Source organism: Mus caroli, chromosome 1, assembly GCF_900094665.2.
Source record: "Mus caroli chromosome 1, CAROLI_EIJ_v1.1, whole genome shotgun sequence".
Lineage (NCBI taxonomy): Eukaryota > Metazoa > Chordata > Mammalia > Rodentia > Muridae > Mus > Mus caroli.
The window spans coordinates 90523965-90551646 of record NC_034570.1 but is presented as its reverse complement, the minus strand read 5'-3'; the positions used below and the strand labels follow the sequence as shown (position 1 = coordinate 90551646).

Below are 27682 nucleotides of genomic sequence, written 5' to 3'. Positions count from 1 at the left end.
ACCATTTTGTTGGCTGTTCCTCTGTGTGTTCTCTCCTTATTCTCTCTGCAGGAGGATGATAAGGTTGTAGACAGCCTGGGCTATATAGCAAAAACCTGCCTCAAACCAATCACTTCCATTAAAAACCAAAACATTAAAAAGAAAGAAACATAAGAAAGAAAGAAATACATCTTGCACTATCATCAGAGAATCTTAACTAAAGAAATGATGTGTTTCTAAAACTTCACAGAGTTTTTAGAAAATGATATTTATTTATTGTATGTATATGGATGGTCTGTTTGGTTGGTTCGTTTTTGGTTTGGTTTTTGAGGTTGATGTTCACTGTGTTTACCAGGCTGGTCTTGGCTCACATATATGTGCTCTATGTGCATTTCTGGTACCCTAGAGGTCAGAAAAGGACAAACATTGGATCACCTACAACTGGAGTTCTGAATGGTTGTGAGCTGTCATGTGGATGTTGGAAGCTCAGTCCAGGTCCTTTGAAAGGGAACTAAGTGCTCTTACCACTGAACCATTTCACCAGCCCCAAGCTTCACAGGTTTTTCTAGTAAGAGGATTCTTGTTTGTAGCAAGCCCGCACCTCTCTTAACTAGCCATTATTTTGCTGCTTAAGTAAACTCCAAAAATGTTCCCCTGTTCCCCGAGTGGTCCTTGAGCTTTTAGAAATACGTTGGAGTAGCTTGGCTGGTGACAGAGTCCGGATGCTGACACAGTAGCATGGATCTATGGAAAATACATTGGATGTATGATAGCAAATCTTCTCTTCCTATTTAAGCTGGGGGGGATGTGAAGTCAAATGTGCAGAGCTCTTTCATGCTCGTGGCCTTCCTTTTCCTGACAAAAATCCCAGTGAGGTGAAAAGCATGAGAATGGGTTTTGTTGCCTTCTTTAAATACTTGTAATGTAGGCAAGCTCTGGCGTGATGCCAAGACATTAGCTAACTTGGTGCAAGAGCAAACTCAAGAATTGTTCCTGCGTCAATGAATCCTCATTTCTACAACACTTAGGTTTATTTACTGTAAATTAAATCATTCACATCTCTACCTTCCCTCAGTTAAGTACTAGTTTCATCAAAACAGCCTAATTGTGTATTAGTGAGGGACGATGACCTTGGACAGATAAAATGCACATATTTTAAATCCATGGACATTTGTAAGTGGCAGTTACTCAGAAATAGAATTACAAGGATGGGCACATTAATATTTTGGTAACAGGTTAAATGCTTTCTGGTCAATCATGCTTCATTTACTGAAAGCCTTTGCTTTATTTTGGAACATTTAGCTGTACGTCCGTACTTAGGTTGACAAAATTAAGTAAGACCTAGATTTTTCTATTGAAAGAAGAAATATTTATGTCAAGGTTATAGGGAAGTAGAAGGCTTAGCTAACAGATTATGGTGGAAATAACAATAATAATACAGCCAAGCAAAACAAAAAACCACACTGTTTATTGGGCTTTACCACAGTCTCATTATTTATAGCAAACAATGAGTTCCTAAAAGAAAATGAATTGTTTCAAACATTTGCTGGCTAGAAGTACATTTCCTGAAGTGTTCTGTGCCTTCTGACATATGACATAGAACAAGGTGCCAACATTTTGGATGGTTTTGATAACATTCTATGAAAAATTTAAAATTCTGATAAATCTACTTATAATTCTGCCTTATAACTAATCTCTTAAATCCCTAAACACTGCTATTTTTTTTCTAGAATTATTTAAGTTGATGGCATAGATTTTGGAGTAGGTACTTTGAAACTATTATATAATGTAAACAGAACTGAAAAAAGGACCCATTGTTTCCAGGGCACTGTTGACAGGTATTAAGTTTCTCTGTGATCTCCCTAGTTTCTTGTGTGAAAAAAGCACAGATGATTTTGTATATGGTGGTAGTGTGATGTGTGTGGCCTGGGCTCTTGTCTGAATACCTTGTGGCAAGTGCTACCTGGCAGGAGTGTGTCTGTCTCCCTTGCTTGTTGAAGGTCTGTAAAATGGTCGCTCCCAGCTCTTAACACACATGCTTTGACTCAAGCACACTGCCTCTGTTTAACTTTTACCTGAATGTCTGCTGCAGGATTAATGCAAGCCTCAACTTCCTCATGGAACCTTTTAACCAGCCCTCAGGGTTATCCTTTCTTCTCAGTACCTTGGTGCTTATCATTTTTGACACATGGTGTTCAGCACATGCTCCACTGAGAAGTTAGTTCTCCTTATAGTTATGTAGTTAATAGATGAATTTTTTTTACATCTAGAAGACCAATGCAGCTACAGAAACATGTTTGTGTAGGTAGAAACTAGACTAAAAATGATAGATGTTTTATCATCATCATCATCATCATCATATTACTTATTCACTTTATATCCCCCTCACTGCCTCCCTCCCAGTAGGCCCCCCACACACAATTCTTCCCCCATGCCTCCTCCCCTTCTCATCTGAGCTGGTGAGGACTCCCCTGGGTATCCCCCACCCTGGCACATCAAGTCTCTGTGAGGCTAGGCACATCCTCTCCCACTGAGGTCAGACAGGGCAGCTCAGCTAAAAGAAAATATCCCACAGACAGGCAACAGTTTTGGGGGTCGCCCCTGCTCCAGTTGTTCAGAACCCACATGAAGACCAAGCTGCACTTTGGCTATGTACGTGCAAAAGACCTAGGTCCATCAGTGTATGCAATTTGGTTGGTGATTCAGTCTCTGAGAGCGCCAAGGGTCCAAGTTAGTTGACTCACTCTGTTGCTCTTCCTGTGGAGTTCCTGACCCCCTAGAGGCTGCAGTCTTTCCTCCTGCTCTATCTACCTTTGGGCTGTAGGTGTCTGCATCTGTATGAGTCAGCTGCTGCAGGAGCCTCTCAGAGGATAGCCATGCTAGACTCCTGTCTGCAAGCTTAACAGAGTATCACTAATTGTGTCAGGGATGGGTCTCAAGTTGGACCAGTTATACTGGTTGACCATTCCCTCCATCTCTGCTGGATCCATTGTCCCTGGATTTCTTACAGACAGGATAAATCTTGAGTCCAAAGTTTTGTGGGTGGGTTGGTGTCCCTGTTGCCCCATCGGGGTTCTTGCCTGGCTATGGAGGTGGCCTCTTCAGGTTCCATATCCCCAATGCTGTGAGTCACAGCTAAGGACACCCCTCCCCCCACTGATTCTTGGGTTCCTTCTTATCCCAGGTCTCTATCTCTGCCTGGAGATGCCCCCTACCTTTCCACCCCTGTTAGTTGCAGATTTCCACTCATTCTTATGGAATAGGTGATACTTTATCCCTAGTTTACTGTTAACTGGAAAAAGCAACTGTGATTCTTTCTTCAGCTGTTAAGTAAAGGAACCAAACCAGATTATCTCCAAGTTGTATACTTCAAATGTGTATCTGTAGGACATTATGTTCAGTCTGGCAAACTAAAGACACGTTTCTCATCTTTAGCTCTCCAAATCCTTCTAAAAAAGAATGTTGAAAGACTTAAATGTTATAAATCTACAATGATAAAGAACATAGGAAAGAGCAAATAAAGGAAGAATGCATATATAGAAATGGAAAGATAATGGCAAATCTGTATAGCAAGAGTTGTTTCATCTAAGGGCTACTCTAAAGAGAACACTAACAAAAGCAAACAGACCTGCTCAAACACCAAGTCTCAAGCAAACATTGGCCATGCCAGGATGTGAAGAATAGTCTTATGAGAAAAGCACTAGACAGGTTAAATTGTCCAAGCTTATCTGAGCCAAAAACAATTCACAAATCAAAGAGTAGAGCTTTTATAAGATGGAAATACATGTAAAATACAAAAGGTACCTGATTTTCTCACGTAGGTATCAACCTTATTCAGGGGTGAGTTGGCTGTCTGTGACATGTTTGCTTGCTTCTAGATTAGGGTTTTTTTGTTTTGTTTTGTTTTTGTTGCTGTTTCTTTGGTTGGTTGGTTTCTTTCTTTCTTTTTTCTTCCTCTCTTTCTTTTTTTTTTTTTTTTTTTTTTTTTTTTTTTTTTTTTGCACACCTTATTTGGTAGGACTCCAGACAACTCCCCCTCCAAAAAAAAATGTCTCAAGCTGAAAGCCTCCCACTGTTTGAATAGCAGGGACTCTGCATGAGGTTACAAAGGGGCCAACCTGAGAACTGCCAGCCTCTAACCTCATCCCTGTTCCTACAACACTGGCTGCATTTTTTACCCTTTTAAGACAAAATAATTATTCTTTGGAGAATTGAACACTCATAGGATAGAAAGTCAGAACTCTTGGTGTACTTAGTACAGTCATCTTCCAGTGTGTCATCAGGCAGCTTCCAACCGTCATATTCACCATGGACTACAAACACAGACATAGGACTCACCAGCTTTTGGAGAGGCTTTGACTTGAAAAGGGAATCAGAAGAGGGAAGGGATGATTGAGAGAGAGAGAGAGAGAGAGAGAGAGAGGGATCCTTGGTAGAAACCAGTGATATTAGGAGGGTTGGAAAATAGGAAGAGATAAATCTAGAAAATAGGGGTGATAGGTAAGAGAAATTCAGAGAGATCACAGATATGAGAAATCAGGACAGCTTCTAAAATTTCAACAAATAGAACTGTAGCAAAGCAGGAAGCCAGTGTGTTTAAAATCCCTAGAGGAAATGATGCTCACCTTGTAACTCTCTAATCACTAAACAGGAGGTTGAAGCTAGGGGGATATGAGTTTCATTTTCAAAGCATGGCTCAAGAACCTTATCCAGTGCCTGAATGCCAGTAGGAAGAATGCAGGAGAAAGGGGCTATCACAGGTCACTGCTGGTCTACTGGAGAAAAATAAATTTAGCCCTGACAAATTAAATGCCAATAGGACCAAAATCATTTGATGCCAACTTATTGAATTTGGAAGGGGAGATTAGACATTTAACCTGTTGTCCTCTAAAATAGGCGAAAATAAATGTGTATAGACTTTCGTATGCAAGCCAGAATGTCAACAAGCAAGGAAAGGAAGGAAACTAGAACAGTTTGCTAAGACTGGTAAAGACTTATGTCTCATGAGCAGAGTCTGGAGAAGCTGGACAAAGGACGACTGTGTCCACCATGAGTTTTTAGTACTTTTAAGTGTATGTATACTCTAGTTTAAAAGATCATTTGAAAATAATCGCTTCCTATTTCCCAAACATCCTATGTATATCATATATATCCATATAGATATATAGATAAATATCCCAATTTTCTTGAACCTGATTGTGTGACCTTGAAGGACTTCGAGGTATATTTCTTTGTATTGCTTGTTCTTCTTAATTTGTGTAGCACTTACTGAGTACACGATTTCTCTTGGTGCCTGGATGTGACACTTGGAGGGGCTGGGTGCTGGGTGAGGCTCTGTACTCACTAGGTTAAAGAAGAATGACTACCAGATCTCAGCAGGCAGGGTGCAGAAGTAGAAATAAAGATACTTCTTGAAATCTACACCCATGTTTTATAAGGCGGGCTGTTTTCCTCCCATCCCAAGCTCCTGGAATAATGACTCAGACTCAAGGCCCGATACCTAGGCCATATAGCTAGGCTCATTCCCTACCTAGCTAATAATTCAAAATAACCTGTTTATACTAATCTATATTCTGCCACATGGATGGTTACCTCTGCTCAGGTACCTTACGTCCATCCTCCTCACATCTTCCTGATGACTCTTCCTGCACCTGGCTCTATGCCAGAATTCTTTCTCCTCCCAGATCTCCTACCTTCTATTCTATCTTCTCCTATAGGCCACAGGTTTCTTAATTGACACATGAAGCATCCATACAATAACAAGATATTCTCTCTACACACTGGCTTCTTGGTGACTTGTGGATACTTTGTTATGAGCCTCTCGATCCTGCCAAGGAGTTGGGAGATAATTGTATTTCCCTGATAGAGTTATCTGTCTCTTCTGCTTCACTGTTTTCTTTTCATGTAAATATTTGGATGTTTTATAAATTCCAGTTTCTATAATGAGTCTAGGTTCAGGCTAATGGGGCAACGCCACGTACAGATCAGTTACAAATTGGTGTTTACAGCAGAGGCTTCAAAGTGGTCCCATCCTATTCCTGTTTCACCACAGGAAGTCGCAGGGTTATTTGGTGGCTAGTATTTGTGATTTCTTTATTCAGTCTGATCTCCAATTCCAATAGATGTGAAAAGTTCAGATGTTTCCTTTACAAGAGATGCAGTATGTTGGGATAGAGACATATTTCCCATCTCCCTTCTGAAGGTTTGGTGGAACAAAATGATAATTATTAACTAGGACAAAAACGTGTTCACTTATGTCTAAAAACTGAAAAGGATGACAGAGCATGGAGGAAGACCTTAGTAATGCCCTTAATCATTCAGCCTGAAATACTCAGAAACCCTGTGACACTGTTTCTAATGGGCAGGACAACAAGGAAAGTCAGGGGAGTGGTAAATGATTGTAGGGGTTTCGAGAGCAGTAAACTTGGGTGTCTGTGTGGATTTGAACAGTCTGTTTTTAGCCTTCAGAGCCCCCAGTGATCTATAAAGTGTTCTCTTTGGGACCCAAATCAAGAGTGCATTACAAAACTCTTACCACGTTTGTGGCAGACTCTGGTCCTTAAAAGAAGCAGGGAGGGATTGTTGTGGTAAATCTTTCCATCTGAAATATGCCCCAGCAATGACAACAGGACTCAGTTAATATGAATACATGCTGTGTGCCTAGATTGGGCAGATCTACCGCTACACTACCATCTTCTACATCTATGAGACCCCTTAGAACTTGTGGTTTCTCCAGGCCATGTGCTTCTGCTCCACTTTTCTTCCTCCTCCTCCTCTTCCTCCTCCTCCTCCTCCTCCTCTGTGTCCTCTCTCTCTTCCATTTTCCCCATCTCTCTCCCCACCTTCCACTCACCTTCCCTTTTATCTGCCCAATCATCAGCTCTCCTTTATTTTACAAATGAAGGTGGGAAGCAGGTTTACAGGAAATCACCTGAGTGCTGACTCATTCCTTGTTCACAACCACTCACAGGAGAAAGGTATTAACATCAAATATAATTAGCCCCAGAGCTATCCACAAGGGATCTTAAGGGTTTTCTGCCTTTAAGCAGTCAAGGGTGCAAGAGGAAGTCTCTTCCAACCTTTACTGATGAAGTTCTTTAATTTCAAATAATTGTTGTAAATGTATCTTTTATTTGTCTGTTTATGGTCATCTTGGATGTTTACTGCCTCCATCTGCTAACCTAGGCCTAGTCTTGGAAGCTTCTAACCTCTGTACAACCTTATCTAGGCCTAGAATGTTTTCAGCCTCTGAGACTTGCTGCTGAGTAAGATCGTCCCTTCCTAGTTTGCTCTGATCTCTGGCTGGCTGGTCCAACTCAGCTCTTCTGTTTCAAACTCCTCTGCAAGCTGACTGATTCACTCTGGCTTCTCTTTCAGCCTCTCCTAAATTGTTCTGCTTGGCCTCACATTAACTTTGGCAATCTGTTCTAGTCTTCTGGCTCCTTTTCATTCTCTGGCTCATTCTGTTTTTACCTGTGTTTAGCTTGTTCTCTTTTCAACCTGTTTCTATAAAACTTTGCCAGGAGGAGAACTGCCTCCTCTCTTTTTCATTCTTTTTCTTTCCTGTAGTACCCGCTAAAGTAGCCTCTCTTTCCTGTGTGTTCTGGTGAGAGCTGGGTATTCTCTGACTCATTTTTGTCAAATCATTCTCTGATTTGTCACTTTGTCTGCCACTACCTTCATTGTTTGGGATTAAAGGTGTGTGCTATGGCTAGGCCATACCACAACTAGAAACAGGTTTTTCTGGTAAACAACACAGTGTTAAGGTTCACAGTATGATCAAATATCCTGTAACAAATTATCATACCGAGCATCATATTTTGGGTTAACAGTCCTTAAATAGCTTCTCTGTGTCGTAAATAAGTTCAGGATCTCAAAGAAAGAGACTGAACCTTCAACTGAAGTGTCTGGACAAGGCAAGAGTTATAGTGTGCTCAGAGGAGCAAGTACACAGAGATAGGAAGTACATTTGATTTTCAGACTAACTCGGGTGGTGACTGTGTCTTTTCCCTATTGGCTGGGGTCCAACCTCATAGTCTTTATTGGCTCCTCTGGAAACAGGAAATGAAGGAGGAAGAAGGAAGAGCCCATGCTCCATGGAGCTCAAGAAATGAAGGAGGAAGGAAGAAGGGGTCATGCTTCATGGCACAGGAAATGAAAAAGGAAGGAGGAAGGGGCCGTACTCCATGGAGCACAGGAATTAAAGGAGGAAGGAGGAAAGGGTCATGCTCCATGAAGCACAGGAAATGAAGGAGGAAGGAGGAAGGGGTCATGCTCCCAGAATTGAAAAGTCACTCTGCTCCAGGCCATCAGATGCCTAGAAAATAACAATGGGCTTTTTTTTTGTAAATAAAGGCTTTTCTTAAGAGAGGTGTATTAAAATATTTACATAAAAGTCTTACAAGCTTCAGGATATATATATATATATATATATATATATATAACCTTAATTCCTTGTCCTAAATACAGATTTTTTATAACATTTTATAGAGAAGACTCATATTTGGTATTTCTTACAAGTGGCATACAAAAGTGAGATGGTTGGGGAAGTCCAGTCTAATCTTTGGGAGAGCAAGCCCAGAGTGTTGATATGAAGAAGAGGAACATGGAGACAGAAGAGCAATGGCAGCTAGCTGCCACTAGACCTTCGATCCAGAGTACTCTGTGGGGAAGGTTGAGGGAAATGAAATTCAGGTCGCAGCCTGAAAACTGTGCTCTCACTGCCACCAGATGAAGCCTCTGGCAGGGGACAGTGATGGGAAATGGTGACGCTTCATTAACACCGAACTGACAGGTCAAAGATAGAGGGCTGACACCCAGATTCAGGGGTGATATAATGATATCCATCAATGATATAAACATTTATTTGGTTTCTAGGGTATCTAATTTAGCCACAGGAAGGCAAACACCAGAATTGTCATAATGTGTTCATAGTTCATTCCTTTGACATGGTTTTAGTGTTGTCCACAGCTCCCCAGACATACTATACGCCTTTAAAAAAGATTGCTAAGGAGGCATACGACAAGTCATGTTCTTGGATGTTTTCTGATATTCTTCTCCCTATATTAGGCTGACTTGATGAGTTAATTATTTGAGAGTAGACCTTAGTGAATTATGCAAAAGAGAAACACAAAAACAACAACTCATGAGTGCAAGGAGCGAGTTAGCATTAACAGATTCACTTTAGGAAAACAATAATGTACTGACATGATGATCTAGCTGCTGTTGGAATGGTACTATGGTATTCCAAGACCTAAACTTGACTGTCGAGTTCTCTGCTCATTAATCAGATACACTCACCAGTCAGTTTAAATCATACAGTCTTATATGGACAAACATGACTGTTTCTATGTAGAATTTTTGTCTGTTAATGTTGACTTCCTTCTTAGGAAAAAATTCAAATACAAAAGGTTTCAGGAATAGGACTGAAATGCTTAGTTTGCATCTGTAAGTGTTTTGATTGTGTATTGGAGTATTTTACATAATTAAAGATTTTTTAATAATAGCTCATTTGCTATGTCCTTGGAGGATAATTGTAACTCAGTGAAAAAATTCCATTCTTGTGTGTTTTGATCTCACATAACAAAGGAAGCATTAATGAACCTTTATCTCATTACATTGCTGTACCAATAGTGATTCAAAAAGCATACGAAAGGGAAATTTTATGTTTTAGTATTTCAGGCTAATAGCATGACTGCTTAATTCATTCATTTTTCTAACTTTTAAATTTAGTGTTTGACGAAGATAAGAATGTACTAATTAAAGTGTTGGCCCCTTTGATATGAGCAAAATTTTAATATTTTTGAAAAGGTGAGGATATAACCATAAAATTTCAGGATCAAGAAATGAACCAGACCATCTTAAAATACTGATTTGGGGCTAATTCAGACTGAAACAATTAATACTATGGAATATATTAAAATACCTCTGTGATCCTCAAGAGAAATATAGCAAATTTTATAAGATGAGGACTTTCATTTACTTCATGAATAGTTTGAAGTGTTTGTCTCACACCTTACTAGCATTGGCCCATCTTTATCACTTCAGTTATCATTTGTATTTAATCGTAGATGAAGCTACCAGAAAACAAAACAAAACAACACTCCTTGATGTCAAAAGAGCAGAAATCAGTACAGTATATTCAGAGTATTCTAGTTACATGTTTGATTATATATAGCCCATCTAGAAGCTGCTATCTCAGGGAACGTCGGTTCCTGAGTCACTGAGGTAGTCTTCTGCACTAGATTTTATAACTTCAAATGACATGCTGTGAAGCACAGGACAAAAATGTTGAATAAATAAAGACAAAGAAGTCTCTGAAAATGTTATTATAAATAGGCAGTTTTCCTTATCTTTATTCGGGTTAGGTCTGATTGTGGGGGCTGCTGAAAACTTGTAGTTTTATTTATATCAACAAAATTTTTAAAGTTTTTAAAATGTCTATAGTTTCCTTTTCTTTCTTTTTTTTCCTTTCTGGTGTTAAAAAGGATCAAACCAGGGCTTTGTACATTCTGGAACTATGAAACTATATCCGCAGCCTTTTGTGTACTTTTACATAACAATATGAACTCTTCTAAATCCATAATTTTTATACTTATGAATTTTGCATTTAAATCTATAAAATCCCTTTAGTTTCCATTTTTAATAAATCTGTGGCATGTGTCATTTCAAAATAGTCTGAACCCAACCAGATTACTAAAAGTATACTGTTGGAATTATAAAGGGAAGCAAACTTAAAATGATTAAAATTGTGCAGATACACTGATTTTAAAAAATCCATTTCATACAACCAGTTTTCAACAAAACAATTTAAGTGATCCATCTCTTTAATAATGCTTCGGGTCAGCAGAACCAAGGGAATCACAGAGGATGTCACCCGTATGAGACTTGGTGCTTCTCTGTCAGTTGCCATACAGTACATTGCATAATGTAAAATGCCTTATTCTACAGTACCATGCTCAGGAGATAGGTGAGTTTCACTAGAAGAATCCACTTGTCTCATATAAGCCCCAAGAACCTAGTTTGGTCCACCATTCTATATTCTGTTTGTTCCAGAAATACCTAACTGGGTTTGGAATATAAATGTGTGTTTTCCTCTACTGCAGTTTACTTGGCCTGGTCAGATCTGTGAGTCTGCGTTTATAGAGTTTGTCATGAAACATAAAATTGTGACTTAATTACCAGTCAGTTCTTGTGCACATGTGGACGCGCGCACACAGACACACACACACAGTTAATAATGTTTTAGTGTTTTCCTTGGTTTTAAATGCCCTCCAAAAACTAAATGATAAAGCTTGTTCTCAGCTAGTAGAGCTCTTGATAGGTGGTGGCAACTTTCGGAGGGAGGACATGGTTCAGGAAGTAAGTCGCCAAGGGCAGGCCTCTGTGGGGGTGGTGGTGACCCTTCCTCCCGTCTGCTTGCTTCCTGGATGTCATGGGAACAGCTCCGCTCTGACACTCCTTTCCCACCAAGACATCTTATCACAGATACAAAATGATGAGGCCAAGGCCCAGCTGATGGGACGTAAACCTCAGCATCTTCCTTTTAAGTTGTTTGTGTTAGGTAGAATTTTATCACAACGGTTGAAAGTTGAGGGCTATACTTTGCAATATAAATTGGAAAAAAATATTGACTACATTAATCACGTGTTTTCAGTTGAAATTTTAGTGGACAAAATTACTGTATTTGTCCCCACTCATCTAGTTTTGCTTGTGTGTGTGTGTGTGTCTGTCTGTCTGTCTGTGTGTGTACAATAGGATAACTGAATTGAGTCAAACCATGCTTTTTCTCAACTCTTCAGTAATTGTAAAGTGCCTGCTGTCTGAACTTGTTCTACTATCTGAAAAGATACTTGAAGATAAGCTATAAATAGATCCAGAATGAACAGTGCTAAATTGGGAAGATCAAAGAGAGATTTTTATATTTCTACTGATAAAGTCACATCCAAAACCCTAATATTAGATTATGATTTCCTTGGTGCTTTATTCTTCAGAATTGGCCCCAATTGTTTTGTCTCTTTCAAGAGCCCTTTGATGGGCAATTGGACATGGCCCTCACTTTTAGCCCATGTGAAGTAGATTGCTAAAATAAGACTTGGAACCATGTTTTAGACTCCAGTTCTAAGACATTTGCCCTATATTTCATACTAGTACGTTTCCTCCCCAAATTCCCAGAGAATGTGGGTGAAATTAACTATAGGAAACAATTAGCATGTCTTATTCCTAGGTGTACTATTGATTTTAATTATGCATGATTTAAAATATGAATTCACTTAGGAACATTGCTGAATCAGTTATTGTTCATTTAGCTTTTATGTATTTTCATATAATACCAGAAATGTAACCTGGTGGTTGACAACAGTTCCTGCCTTTAAATTTGTGTAAATCTGAATTTCAGTCCATATGTCTCTCCTTCCACAGGCACCAAGTTTCTAAACTTCTCAATTTCCCTATCCAAAGGGGAGGAGATAATAGTGAGTCCATTTGCAGGATATTGTGAAATTCAAAACACATCATATGTGCAAGGTACTTAAAGCACTGCCTCTGTAGCTTCTACACTGCAATGTTAGATATTGTTATAGGATGGTTTCTTTAGTGTATAGATTCTGAAACGTCCTCATGTTTAAGAGGATTTTTCTTCTTTAATACAAGTAATCACTTTTTCATGTGATCTCACATTTCTCATTCTTATTTTGGTTAAAACTGGAAACTGAAACTACTTCACATTTCTCCAAGAAAACTCGAAAACCAAACCCTGTAATTACTCAAGAACAGAACTATAGCTTCAGCGATGCAGAGAGGAGATGGAGATGAACTTGGTGTGCCCAGGTTTGTGTCTGGGGAGTTACCACTTGGACTGCACCAAGTGGTCTCTCATGAGCTTGTAGGCTCATGGGCATCTTCTTTTCGGAGCTCTCAGTTTAGTTCCAGGTATATTGCAGATCTCTCTGGGAGACCTTGTAAAGAGGATTAAAGATGGGGAAGAGCAAAGCCATTCTGTAAGTACCTTGTGAAAGTAAGCCACTTCTTCCTAAGCTCAGGACAGCAAGAAATAGTTTACTAGCAATGGAATAAACTCACCGCCTGTTTGTGCAGCAGCATCAAAGAAATATAAGAATGCTTTGATCATTTTCGGGCAGAAGAAAATTATGAAGCTCTATGCTGATAGTTCATGGGGAGTTTGGGGGAGCTGATCAAAGAAAACTGTTATTAATATGGACCAGAAATTAAAATCTTTCCCCATGCTGCTTCATTATGCTTTCACTGGTGACTTGCATATTTAAAACTTCAGATGGTCATCTGGTGATTAATCTGGACTTTATTGTAGCTTCTATGTTTTCTAAGCAACTGTGTTTAACTATATATACTTGATAATGCCATTCAGATTGCATAGTTGAGAGACTGAGTGGGCACTGTGTAGTACATATTATGTTTAATCCTTTTAGGTTACTGTAAACCCAGTTACACAGAATTATATAAGAGGAAAACATTTTGATGTTCTTTCATGATCTTTCAGAAAAACTCCCATAAGCTTTCAATTATGTAATAGAACTATAAGATTATAGATTTCACTTTGAACACTGTAATTATACAGCTGAGAAACTTAAAGAAGAGAAGACCAAAACTTTTGTAAAAGGAAGAGCTGTATTTATGGGTATTTTATTGTGAGGATTCAAACATTTGAAATGAAAACAAAGAGTCGTTTGCAAACACCATTCACTGCTGAGGGAGGAAAGAAAATCCTTCTGAGGAACACAGGAAGCAAAAGAAAATTCACTATTGTTTCCAATAGATTTCTTAAAGGAAAAGAATGTTTATTCTCTAAGAGCAGGGTCTAGGTCTAAGCCAGTCTCCAATGGGCAGCTAGAATGCCTGCCTCTGATGCGTTTTGGGAAGCACTTAACAAAATAAAGAAGTCAGTGCTTCAGGAATAACTATGCATATGAAGGTAGAACAATAAATAGGAAAAGTCATAAAAATCTCATTAAAAATGCATTGACTAATGGCAAGGGATCACAAGAAGAGCAGGTCCTCATCTCCACATCACATCCTCAGGGCCTGGCATACTAACATTTGCCTTTAAACTCAAGAGGCTGCCTCCCACTATGACAATCTAACTTTCTCTAAAGCAGAAGAAACTGCTAACACAGAGACCTTTAGAAGAAGACGGCAGTATTAATGCAAAAGATCTTAATCTTTTAATACCTGTCTGAGTGGGTTACTCGGTGATTCATACTTCATTGAAACAACCAAATTGACATTTGAAATTTTGTCAGCTCATTTGGAATTAGTTACAAACGACTTCCTGGTAAACTCACTAAAGACAAAGAAGTAAGTTTATTAATTTCTCAAGTGTCGTTTAGGACAGCTTATGAATCTGACCCTTGTTTACCTCTTGGTCTAGGACAGAAATCACTTAGAACTGAAGGCTCTGTATGGTATAGTTGTGAAACAGAGTTAGCAGCCTGTCTATTCACTCAGCTAGGATGTTTAAAAGAGGAGCAAGGTGACAGCTGCAGCTGTTTTTACTTTCCCAAAACTAAATTCTATGCTTAAAAACCAATAAAGTGCCTGGTGGACAGATAAGTAAGGATGCCACCTCTGTGACATTACACACTGCTAATGCTTTTCTGTGCAGGTCAGCAGTCTCCTGAGAACCTACCAGAGCAGACTATAGAGCTGCAGGATAGTGCTGCTTGTTGGCAGGGAATTAGATACCTGTGTGATCACAAGTAACATTTATATTAATTGAGGCTGAGAAAGTTAATTAAGAATTATACCTTTTGCTATTTTCTCCATGTAAGTTTTTACAAAACCAACTCATTTGATGACTATCAAACCTATTTCAAGGGCGTCTGGTACAGATCCTGTAAACGAGCAAACAAATATGTGTCACAGTTGGCAAATTGTAAATGCAGTGTTCCCATACAGAATGATACCCGTAGAAGATACGTCCGGTTCTTCCTCCTAGCCCCATGTGCTTAAAAATAAGACTCAGACTCAAAATATATTTACAAATACCTAAGCCATATAGCTAGGCTCTTCTCTGACTTGATCATAACTAAAATATCCCATTTAACCTATTCTACCTTCTGCCACATGGCTGGTTACCCATACTCAAGCACCATGTATTTGTACTGTTTACATCTTCCAGGGCTAATCCCCTGCACCTGACACTATCATAGAATCCTTTCTGCCTCCCAGATATCCCACATATTTCCTGCCTAAGCCATAGTCCATCAGATTTATTACTGACAGGTAACACATCCATACAAATATATTTTTTGAACAGATACCTCTGGAGCTTTTAAACATATATATTCTAACAGATATCAAGCCCATTTTGATGTACAAGCAAAGGATATTTCAGAGTGGCAGCATATTAAAGGTCATGAATCTAAAATAAATACAAGACCATCTGGTGTCTTGCTAATGAAAAAGAACTGATGAGGGGATTGATATAGCACTTGTAGATGATAAACTTTATGGATATGTAGGGTGAATTTTTCCCATGCTACATAAGGAAAAGAACCTTAAACATCAGTGATCACAGCATAAATGATTTTAAGGTATTGGGTAGTAAATGGGATAAGTGGGCTAGGTATAAAAAAATACAAAAAAACAAAAAGCAAATGGGGAAAAAAAATACTATGATGGTTGCAGACAGGCCTTGTGATAGTGAAAACTACTCCTGACATCAAAGTCCAAGAGCATATAGGGAGCTCTGGAGATTATGACCAGCCTGTGGCCAGCCTGACTAAAAGAAAGACTTGACAAAAACAACAAAACCAAAACAAAACAAACAAAAGAACCTACTTAGCACAGCTGATTGTTATCAGGTGGATATGATAGAAATTTGACTTTGATGTGAAATTTTGCAACCATTACTTTGATTTGGGAAACAGTTGAGAAGACCCTTGTAAGCCAAACTGAATGTATTTTTGTATCATGTTTGAGGCATAGCCATTTGCCTTTGCTTTGTTTCCTCCTGTGTTGCTAAATGAGAAATGTCTGTAAGGTTGTAGAGGAAATCTCACTGTTTCCCACTGAGGGAATGAGTAGAAGGCTAGTTTACATTGTGCAGTTGACTGTCTACCCTGAGCGGGATTGCCTGTTCTCACCATGTTCCAGTTTCCACTTCTGTAAAAAAGGAATGGCCACAAAAACTTCCTTACTGAGAATTATGATTAAGGGCCTACTGCAGAGGACCTGGAGAGAATAATTGCTTAATAAACACTGATGATGCCCTATAAATGTGAAAGGTCTGTTTTGTATTGGATGGTATTTAAGAACATGAATGCTGAAATTCAACAGTCAGGATTAGATTCCAAGTTCTACTGCAACATAAATAAAACAGTAAGTTAATTTTTCCTGAGACTCAGAGTCCTCATCTGTAAAAGAGGAATGAAAACCCAATCTTCAAAGTCAGAATTCAGTGGTGTGTGGTGTGTGTGTGTGTGTTCAATGCATATATATATATACTCAATAGAGAGCATACATGGAAATAAATGTTTTCTATTGTTTTCATAGTCTTTGGAAGCTCTGTATTCATAAACACATTCTTAGACTTTTATGTGCATTTAAAAGGAATGACACTGCATTAGTTAAACTAAACTTCATCTTAATGAACTACAACAGGAATTCTCAGGCAGGGTTATTTTACCCATCTGATGACATTTGACAATGTCTGTTGACATTTTAGGTTGCCACAGCTCAGAGGAATGCTGCTGGCTTCTAGTGGGTGAGGGCCAAGGCTATGACTAAACATCTGGTGATACAAAGGACAGCCTGGCACATCAGAGGATTCTTCAGCCCGAATATTAATAGTGATGAGCTTCTGGGACACTGCACCACAGCTGTATTACCAGCATAGCATTTAGTCTGTGATCTTCCTAAGCAAGTAAAAGGCTGTTGCTTTCTTTAAACATCACCTAACTCTAAGGCAACCTATACATTGAAATATGAAGAACCTCATTCAATAAGATATTTTTAAAGGCACATATGGTTGTGTTTTCTCGTGGTTATAAAAGAAACCCTAGCCTAGATGATGAAAATTAAATTTATTTTACAACAGCATGTCAACAGAGAGTGGTAGCCCCCTAACTCCTTTGTATAAAAATATTACTTGAAATGCAATCCTTTAAGTTAGAGTATCTTTGATTTTTAAATATATCCATTTACTTTTTATACTTTGCTTGATCAACATTAACTTCCTTCCTTTTCATTCCTGAATAGTACAATCCCAAAGCCATTAGGTGGAGTACAGCAGATAGACATTCAAGCAATAGGACAGGTGTCAGGTCATAGAGCTTACAGGAAGAAGGACACATGGATATGGTTGTATTAGGGACATGGTGTTTTAGTCAGCTTTCTGACAGTGTATCAGATGTCTGGAACAATCACTTTGTAAGATGTCAAGCATTGGTCCACAGTAGACTGGCCCAGTTGCTTATGAGCCTGCTATAAGGCAGCAAACCTCTCAGGGAGAGTGTTGTAGAGCACAGCCATTTATTTCATTGCTAAAAACACAGGATAGAAAGAGAAAAGATCTAGTTTCTCCTTATCAGCTTCAAAAGCATGCATTCAGATATCCAACACTCCCTTTAGTCTTTACCTCTTAAAGATAAATGTTCTGCCACCTTCCAGTGGTGCCAAAATATCCTGTGGAGGACATTTCAGGGTCAAGTAAATCATGTGGTGCTATCAGAATCCAAATAAGGTGAACAGTCCATTCTGGGATGTCAACAAAGGTCAAGAAGGATGAAGAGCGGAAAGAACTACTACTCTAAGAATCATGGGCAAATGGCAAAGAGACACAAAGGTAGCTTTAGAGAGGGCTACATCTGAGACAATTTAGCATCAAGACAATGTACTTAAAAGATTGGAATTAACATTAAAACCTATTGAACAAAACAGAGAACCTTAAGGCCATTGTGATAAAAAAAAATAAGTTGAAGTAAATAAGTTGAAAGTCTGAGGAAAAAGTTACCTATGAAGCAAAAATAACCTCCTCACCAAAAACATTAATTAAAAGGGAAAATATTAACTGGTGAATAGACGACTTTAAAACAGTCAGCATGCACATGGTCTTAGCTAGACAAAAATTGGTATAAATGAAAGCTTCCAGGGGTGGAGCTCATCTGTATGACCAATAGAATGGCATATTATAGATAAATTTCTGGTGCTGCAATCATAAAGACTACACTGGGAGAAGCCCGCTGCCATTTGTTAAGGATACTCAAGCAGCCATTAAAAGATGACGGAGTGGGGAAATTTTACCTTCCAATATCTAGCACTGATTGCTAGCCACATAGTAGGAAGTACTTTTTAGTTTTTTAAGTTGGATTATTTATTTGTATATGTATATATGTATGTATGTATGTATATGTGTGTGTGTGTGTGTGTGTGTGTGCGCGCGCGCGCGCTCGCGCATATGCATGTAGAGAGCTGGATTACTCCATATGGGTCTTGAGACTTTAAGTCTTAGGTCTCCAGGCTTAGCATCAGGTCCTTTAGATGATATGGCATCTCATAAGTCCAGATGTACCCATTTTAAAATGGAAATCTCCCTAAAATATCTAGGCATGTTTAGTCAGAAGGTCAAAAACTTCATCTTTAATATTTTTAGAAAATAGATTTTTGTTCTATAATTGCAATACTTCTCTGAGATTCTTAATTTTTTTAGTTATGCAAAGTTAAAACAGTATATTATAAAATGCTCTTAGTTTTAAAAAGAAACGTGTCTCTTTAAAAAGAATACCTTCATATGCTTTTAAAGTTTTATTTTTTAAAAAATATTACCAGTCTGCTTTTGATATACATTCAGGTGGCTTCCAGTGCTACTAATAAAAGCATCTAGTTGTTTGTTATCGTGAACAGTGCTATTAAATACCGTTGTTGACATGTTTGTGTTCATGGTTTAAATTTTGTTCAAGAAGAAATTCCCAGAAATCCATATGCTGTATGAATGTATATGCATCGTTTAGTCTGTTTAGTCATGTCCTTCTAGCCTCAGGCAATCTCCTGAAAAGTAAATGAAATTCATAATTTGCTAGCTATTTTTGTTTTCATTTTTTTTCTTTCCCGACACAAGAAAGCACTTTCTGTAAAACCGGGAATTTATCTGTCTGATTATCACCGTCCTCAACGTGAAGGCGCTGAATATGTATTTGGAGCAGCAATAATTGCGAGCATTTAGTACACACTTAGCTCTGTCCTTAGGAGATTAATTCACTTATTCCTGGAATAGCTCTTATGAAGTAGGTGGTGCCATCATTTCTGTCAGTGAAGAAATTAAAGCCTAGGAAGACCGTGTACTCACTCCGGCAGATAGAGCTAGACACCAGACAGCTTTCCTTCAGCTTCTCAGTAGCCACAGTCTCTTCCCCATCTCTCACGGAGTATCCTAATCCATGAACAAATGGTCAGTATGCTTCTCTGAGTCTTTAACCAATTGCAGATTTCAGGGTTTCCTTTTATCTTTGTTAAATAAAAGCAGTGAAAGTGACCCCAGGTAGTTTTATGGTCCTCCGCTGCAGTCCCAACTTACTCCCTAATGATCTTCTTCTAGAATTAAAACCCATACAGGCATAAACTGTAAACCATCCTTGCCTGGTGAAATTATGGATGTATAAACAGTATATGTGCTTTATATTACAGATAAAATGGGGTGCCTGGGCTGGCTGTCTCCAGGAAACAGTCTTTATTACTGCATCTCAAACACATCATGTCCTCTTTCCCACCTGGGCTCCTTGGCTTCTGCTGTCTGCTGTACCAGGCACGCCCAGGCTGTGCCTTCTGTTGAAGTTGCCATCCAACACTGCATCTTGAAGACACTTCCCTTTCTCATATGTCTGAGTCGCTTTTATGGTCTTTTCTGAGACTGGTGCTTCCATCAGTTGTGTGAAGTTCTTAACTCTGAAATAACTTACCGGCTCCTTTTAGTGTTAGTCATATGAACAAACCCAAACACAGATCATAGTGTTTTGTGCATTATACAAAATTAAGTAGTTTGGAATGAGTAAAAGTATTGTCATGGGAACATATAATGTGAGTTTTAAACATCTTGAGAGAAAAAAAACCTGAAATCCTTTATATCCTACATTAATAAGGATAATGAAATAAAAATGAAGTGGTAGTAGTTAAACATATTTATTGTCATATTATAATGTGTATCGCATCTTTGAAAAATTTAAGAATCATAGTTCACTTTCAGTTCTATAGTAAAAGGTATTATATTTATGGTTACAAATACCATCTGGGCTTCTGCCCACAGCTTCTCTTCTCTTTTCTTTAAGTGGATGCTTTAGGGACATCAAAGGTAATAAAATCAATCAAAGAGTTCAGTGGAATTTTATTTCCAAGGTTAGTACTAAAGGGTGTGCACCTGTTACAGAATTTTAACAATAAGTTTGTTTTCGAGTATTTTGTTTAATACCAAGCCTCCTTGCCAGCTCAAGCAAGGACTGTCCTTGAATCCTGTTCTGAATGAAACAAAATTCCTTTCCTAATATATACACTTTTCAAAAGAGAATTTCAGGGAATGTTCTCCATTGTCATTTGACAGGACTGTACTTGTTTGGGCACTAAGACACTGGTGTAGCCTTCAACATTAATGTCCCCATCCCCAGGAGACCTTTTCCTTTACCCAGAATAAGGACATCTCAAGGTTTTTGTTGCTGATTTCAAACAGGGAGCCAAAGGCAAAAGTTCAAACAAACATTAACAGTCTTCTAAAAACACCATTGCTTATGCAGATCACCTGTGGCCCTTGGATGCTTGCGAGCTTCCAGCATCCCTGAAGTAGTTGAACGTTAAATTTTTGTTTATATATGGTGTGTGGTGTTTAACTTAGATAGTGCTGGCCATGATGAATATCATTCAGTTTACAATTCATGTTTTGTTCTTGGTTTTTACACACACACACACACACACACACACACACACACACACGGCATAAGCTTCACTATACCATGAGTTATAGAGGGAAATTTGGAAGCTAACATATTATTGAGGAGAATGTTTAAATTATTGAATTATCATTCATTTTTTGTACTAGCAATTGACCTTAGAGCCCCCTCCTTGCTAAGCATAAACTGTGCCATAAAGTAACTGTCCCCAGCTCCCGACTTTTGTTATTTACTGTTATTCATCAAATCAACTGATTTGGTATTCTCTGGGCCATATTTATAAATATGGATTAAACATTTAGAACTCTATTTTATAGAAGTTATTTTCACAATGTGCATGTAATATTTTAAATTAATGCCGACTATCATTTTCAGATTTAACTCCTAATCTGAAAAATGTTCACTGCAACTACTAAAGTCTAAGCTTGATTATTTTAGAGTTTAGCCTATTGGAGTCCTAGGATTTAGCTTAGTTGAGCTGCATGTGGAATGTCACATATTCTGTGTGGCTTCTGCAGACAACAGAGGGAAGTTTCCCCTAAGCCTGAAGGAGTTAACATTGAGTATATTGACAAAGATTAGCCCAGGGAAAAAGCATACAAACTTAAACTCTAGGGGAAGAGGGGAAAGCACAGTATAGTGGACAAAGATAGGATTGTGACTCTCACACTAGCCAGAAATATTCATAAACAGGCCACTTTTTTCTGTAAGGGAGGTGGTGTTTGCAAAATATAGACTGCACATTTTTATTGGCTTTAATTAAGGCTCCAGAAAATCATCTTCCAGAAAAATCACCCCTTTGGTATTTGTATGTGCCTGGGATTTGTTCTGGTCATGGGAATCTGTCCAGTAGGGGTGCATTTCTGTTTTCCTTACTGAGATAGTAGGGTTGCAGGCTGAGTGTGGAAGACAGCTGTGTACCCTTCTGCAGCTGAATATTCATATTGGAGAAACACAGTGCTTGTGTGAGAGGAGGAAGAAACATAAGAGGACCTTGATTTAGCACCTTCTTTTAAAGGTTGTTAATTATTTCTTTTTCATAAAACTATTCAACTTAACAAATCTGCCATAGTTTTGAGGTATCCTTCCCTGAGCCCTCATATCGCTTATTCATATTAATATAAAGTTCTTAACCATAGTATTTCTAGATATATTTCATTTGGAGGATGGCTGAGACCCTTCCCATTCCTCCCCCACCTTTTTCCAATTCTCTTACTAGTTTCTAAACTTTATGTAGGATAGGATATCTTTGGGGATACATGCCACAACAGGAAGAAATTATTGATTTGTATACTAGATGCCAGATTTTTAATGGGCATTTGCAAAGCGCGTATGTTAACTGTGGAGTTTTAATTTGTTTTAAAGTAATGCTGAGAACTTGGGCAATTGCTACGTAGAGATGTCCGTGCAGGCAGAAGGTATCTCTCTCTTTCCCTTCTCTGTAGCCCCGCTATGCTTGTACATGAGATGCCTTTGTTCTCATATTTTCTGCCGGATTATTGTGGTCTCTAAGTGCTTTGTCTTCGCCTCTCTGGTTTATTCCTTGTGCCCTAGTCAATGATTTGAGTGAATAACTTTGTTTACATTGAACGGAGATCTGGAGCATGGCTTTCTTTTTGATGAGATGAGAGAGTGATAAAGAAACCCGGAGAAGTGGACTAGATAGAAAAGGAAGGCAGGGTGAAGAACCAGGTAAAAATCGGAACAGTAAAATAAAAAAACAAAAAACAAAAACAAACCCGGAGTGGGTGGGGGGGAGGAAGAGCAAGCTAAGGCAGGACAGGGGCTTTGCTCGGGGTCCATGAAGTCACTGGGGCTTGTCGCTGGGGTGGAGAGAGATCAACAGACCAGCATTTTCCCCAGGCTTGGGCGCAAGCTTGTGAAACTCCTGGTGTATTAAGGAACCTCAGCTGGGATTTGCTGAGGACAAATGCTGTAATGTGTTAGTCATCCATTATCGGCTTCTATTTTTGCAGGTTCCGAATGATGACTGACGCGGGTCTGCGCGATAGCCCTCACAGCCCCTGGCGTTGCGAGCGATAAGGACTCTGCTCGTCCAGCCCTGTGGCTGCACCGGCTCCGGGCGCTCTGGAGGGCGGGCGGCTCCCGCGGGCGGGCGGAGCGGACTCCAGAGCCGCTTCCCACGCGTCCGGAGCGGACAGAGCGGACCTGGCTGGCCCCGCATCGCCCTCGCCCGGGGCCATGAAGTAGCTGCCGCCGCCAGCCTTGCCTTCCCGCTGGCCCGGCCACTGCCCGCTGCCCCGGTCTGCGCGGACATGGCCCGACGCGCCCGCAGCCGCCTGCTGCTGCTGCTGGGGCTGCTCGCCCTGCAGAGTAGCTGCCTGGCCTTCAGAAGCCCACTTTCTGTCTTTAAGAGGTGCGTGTTTGGCTTGTTTGTTTTCTTTAGACTGGAGGAAGGAGGTTGGGGTGGGTTCTGTGCATGCTCCTTAGAAATGTAGTCACTTGAAGTAACCTGGTTCTTGGGGAAAAAAAAAAAAAAAAAAAAAAAAAAAGCCTCTACAAGGCTGATTTTTTTTTTCTACCCAAACGTCTTCCAATTTTAGCTCAGTAACTTCTCCTGAAGTGCCCCTTGCCTTTAAAGCCCACTCAATCGTCCTAAAGCCAAGCTGCTACCCTGGCTTTCGGAACTCCAATTAGAAGTTGTGATTTCCAGAACTAATCGCTCCCTCTTGGGGAAATATTTCAGAAACTGCAATATAGTTGTTTAGACTTGAATGCCTTCCTATATGTAACAGCTGGAGGAATAAAATATCAAGATAGATCGGTGGTGGGGAGAAGATCATTGGCTGTAATAGCTCACTAGGAAATATCGAGCTGTATACATGCACCTCGTAATTACCATATGAAATATTTATGTACTTGTACGTTTGTAATTCACATCGCAGTCTTTATTTCGCCCTCATATAATTAACTGTACCTAGCAAGGCTGTGCTTAGGGTTTTCTGTTGTTTATTTCCGATTAGTAATGTTGGACGCTCATAGTTGACAAAATGCCACGGGGTTACAGTTCACAGTCTTGCCACTAGAAAACTAGCACGGGTGTAAGGATGATAATGTCTTCATTAAGTAGAAATAAATATGGAAGTATAAGCTTTTATTGGGTCGAACTTTATACCCTGCTTAGTTCGTTTGGCTTTATTTTGCTTACAAATTGGTTATAAGTTCTTCATAGACAATAACGTGATTCTAGGAGTTAGGATTGTTACAGAGCCATTACATCTTATAGTTTTTATTAGATCTATATTAATCATCCTTAAACTTAAGGACATAGGCTTTATTTCTGCCCTCCCTATTATGTTCAAGAATGTTCAAATTATCTCCTTAAGGTTTAAAGAAACTACCAGATCATTTCCCAATGAATGCCTTGGTACCACCAGACCCGTCACTCCTATTGATTCTTCAGATTTTGCACTGGATATTCGCATGCCTGGGGTCACACCTAAAGAGGTGCGTGGAATTCTGTCCTTTTATTGTTTCACCTGTTTGGCGCAATGTCTAGAATTAAAGGTAAAGCAAGGCACTTGCGTGTTTAGCTGTGGTGAGTTCTTTGCTTTCAGACTTCCAGGTGAGGCTGGAGTCCTGTCAAATGGGTAAGACTTCAAGGAAAAATATTCAGTTAAATTAGATTTATGAAAAGATTACCCATTTTGTTATTTGTGACTCAAACAGAAACTTTAAAAAAAATCTATGTTTTGAGATTCTCTATGGAGAAATGTCCTCTGTAATACAGCGTGTAAATATGCACTAAGATAAGGCAACGTGTTCTATTGAAGGGAATAACGCTGAGCAGCTGCATCCACCAGATTACCGTGTCTTTAAAAGATGCCACCGTTAAGGTAGAAAATCCTGCCTAATGCCAAGAACTTGAAAAACAAAACATTCCATGGTCTGGAAAGTTAAGGGAACTATTCGCACAGGTGGCAGAATGGATTTTCTAGAGCTATCTTTTGAAGAGATAGCAGCAGTGCTCACACAGACGTGTCGCAGAGCATGTGAAGTCGAACAAGGTTGCTAGGCATCCCATGTCTTAGCACACACAAGAAGCTAACAGTGCCACTGCCGTGTGTGTACAAGGTGTTTCATTAAGCATGAAAGGCCAGAATTAATTATGCTCTGCAGCCAGGCAGTGTGGGGATTTATGTATGTCATTAAAAGATAGCCCTGTGCTTTTGAAGGGCTGTAGACGGTGGGAGGCCTGGATGTAGGAGAGCTGACAGATGACTCAGTCTTACAGATAATGCACGATTTCCTCTTTTTCCCCTGTACCACCGAGAAAATAAAAGTATTCTATTTATTGAGGAAAAATGACTTTTGAAATGGACAACCAGAAGCTCTAGGAAATACATGGGCCTTAAGAGGTAATACCTGACAGGATTTCAAGACCTGAGTATGATTATCTGATTATCAGCAACTACTTTAGAGCTGTGCAAGACACGGCCCACACTGTCTCTGCACGACCACATCACCAGGCACATATCTCTTCTGTACATTTTATTTCTGTCCTGGCCCTGAGTTTTGTAATCACCCTGTTTAGTATTTAATGATGACACTAAAACCAGAACACGAAGACCACAGTCTCTCCCCCCCCCCCCAAGAAATTAGCTGTTTGTTTNTTCTCAGTTTTAAAATGTGGTTTTAAACTGTATTTATTTAAGCTTAGCTGCTTCTTTTTATACAAAATAATCACTAATTGGTCATCTGTCTTCCTCTTTCTTTCTCCTTCTTTTTCTCTTTCTCTTTCTTTCTTTCTCCTTCTTTTTCTCTTTCTCTTTCTTTCTTTCTCCTTCTTTTTCTCTTTCTCTTTCTTTCTTTCTTTCTTCCTTCCTTCCTTCCTTTCTTTCTTTCTTTCTTTCTTTCTTTCTTTCTTTCTTTCTTTCTTTTCTTTCTTTCTTTCTTTCAAGATTGTTTCCCTCTATACTGTGAGCTGCCCCAAACCTCCTGGTATTCCTCCTGTCTCAGTCTCCTCGTTGCATGAGACAGAAATGAGTTAGCATGCCCAGCTTCTGTCTAAAACAGTCTAAAAGACAATTTGTCTTTTACCACGTTTCCCACAAGAACATCATCGTTTCAATCAAATAGTCAATTAGAGCTATTTGAAAATATTCCTTTATTCTTATTATTGAGTAACAATAGTAGACAATTCTGTCTCAACCACTACTCTCAGAAAAAGTAACCAGAATACTTAATTTAAAAAAAAAAAAGAAAGTGCGGGAGAGCTTCGTTTTCATAAATTAAATCTTTATTCAATTTTAGAATCTTATGTGGAAAGAAAGCATGCAGGGCTTAAACTGCTGCTGTTTGTCTTGCACTGCGGGCCTAGGACTTTGGCTCGTGTGGTGGCCTTTTGTTGGTTGCCTTGCAGCTGAATCATTCTCCTCTTTGCTCTTTCTCTAAGACCATGTGGTTCCCAGGAGTCAACTCGAGAGGGGGCATAAACCAACCAGGACTAGCAGATGGCTGGATCTGACTTCCCTTCCACGGTGATTGATTGCAAAAAAGATCTGTGTTTTAGAGCAGTCCAATCAACTATTAGGACTTTTGCTAAGAATGTATCTTTCGCTTTTATAAGTGACAAGCATGGAGCCCTGGTGTAACTAGCTTTATGGGAATGGTGAACCTAGAATATTAGAGCAGAACACAATGTAGAGAGGCTGACCCAGTGGACGTCCCTGGTGATCTCAGTCTTGTTGGCACCATTGCTTATGTTAGCCTAGTTCATCCAAGCTGGGTTGAGGTTGGTCTTGCTTGTAACTGCGACTTGCGATTGGATGGGTGATTCAGGTGCTCTGAAACAGTTTTGACCTGGTTAGAATGTTTCCCTACATTCCCTCAGCATCCTTGATCTAACATGCTCTGCTTACCGGCTGACCTACAGATGATACACCTTGTAAGCATTCATGAAACATGACAGGCTGCCAGTGATGGCCAGATAGAAAACTTCTCTCCTGCTCACTGTGGCACTCTTGATGAGGTGGCCGCAGAGGTGTGAGACTGTAGGTATGTTTTTTGTGAAGAAAAGCAACCACTTTTGCCTCACAATGTGGCTAAAAATAGAGCTCACACAGACAAGGGTCAGCAGAAAGGAGATAGAAGAGGAAGGGAGAATGAAGAAAGTTAGGATGAAGAACGTAAAGAGTGGGGGCTGAGCGTGACAGGCACAAGCCTTAAAAGGGAAATAAAATGACGGAGAATAGGAATAAATGAAGAAAAGCACACTTCTTACATAAAGGAAGAGCAAGAAGAAAGGGAAATGTGAAGCTGGGAAGTATGTTGAGATTTCCTATTGGCTGTGGCTCAACAAGTGAAACAGAATTCATGCAAAGTCACAATGGAGAAGCAAGATGGTGGTGTCAATAGCCAAGAGAGGTCCAAGAAATACATCATTCAGTCTAGACGTTAGGAAGTACTGCTTCTGTTTTGGAAATAATGTGTGTGGCAGAGATAAGACCAACAGAACTCTCTTGCTTGAGAAATAAGACTGTAGGCTAAGATAGAAAGGTAAGCAGATTATAATAGAGGAAGAGGAGTCATTAGGCATAATTCACATAGTAGGACATCCAATTGATTGCACAGATGGAATACAATCCTAGATTATTATTTTGCTAAAACACACCCTGTTGTGTCAGGCGTCTGCACTGAGGTTCTTCCCAACACGATAGAAGTTCAGAATGCCTGTTAAAAATTACTCCGTTAAACCTGGACCAGTTTGTTCAGGAAAAGTAACAGGGACTCTATTACAATATCATTTTTAATTTTTATTTTATTTATAATAG

The 27682-nt window shown here is 39.3% G+C and overlaps 1 protein-coding gene across 13 annotated transcripts in view; it reads left to right on the top strand.

Annotated features, from left to right (window-relative positions):
- Positions 1-27682, top strand: part of Pam (peptidylglycine alpha-amidating monooxygenase) — a 265774-nt gene that overhangs the window by 93025 nt on the left and 145067 nt on the right. For 12 of the 13 annotated variants that reach the window (XM_021177118.2, XM_029480198.1, XM_029480182.1 and 9 more), the window contains 2 exons: positions 22865-23265; positions 24236-24356. In XM_021177118.2, the coding sequence (XP_021032777.1) occupies positions 23165-23265; positions 24236-24356 (222 nt within the window). In that variant the 5' untranslated portion in view covers positions 22865-23164. Of the gene's footprint in view, positions 1-21829; positions 21907-22864; positions 23266-24235; positions 24357-27682 lie in introns of those variants that run through there. The other variant, XM_029480186.1, reaches the window with a different exon arrangement.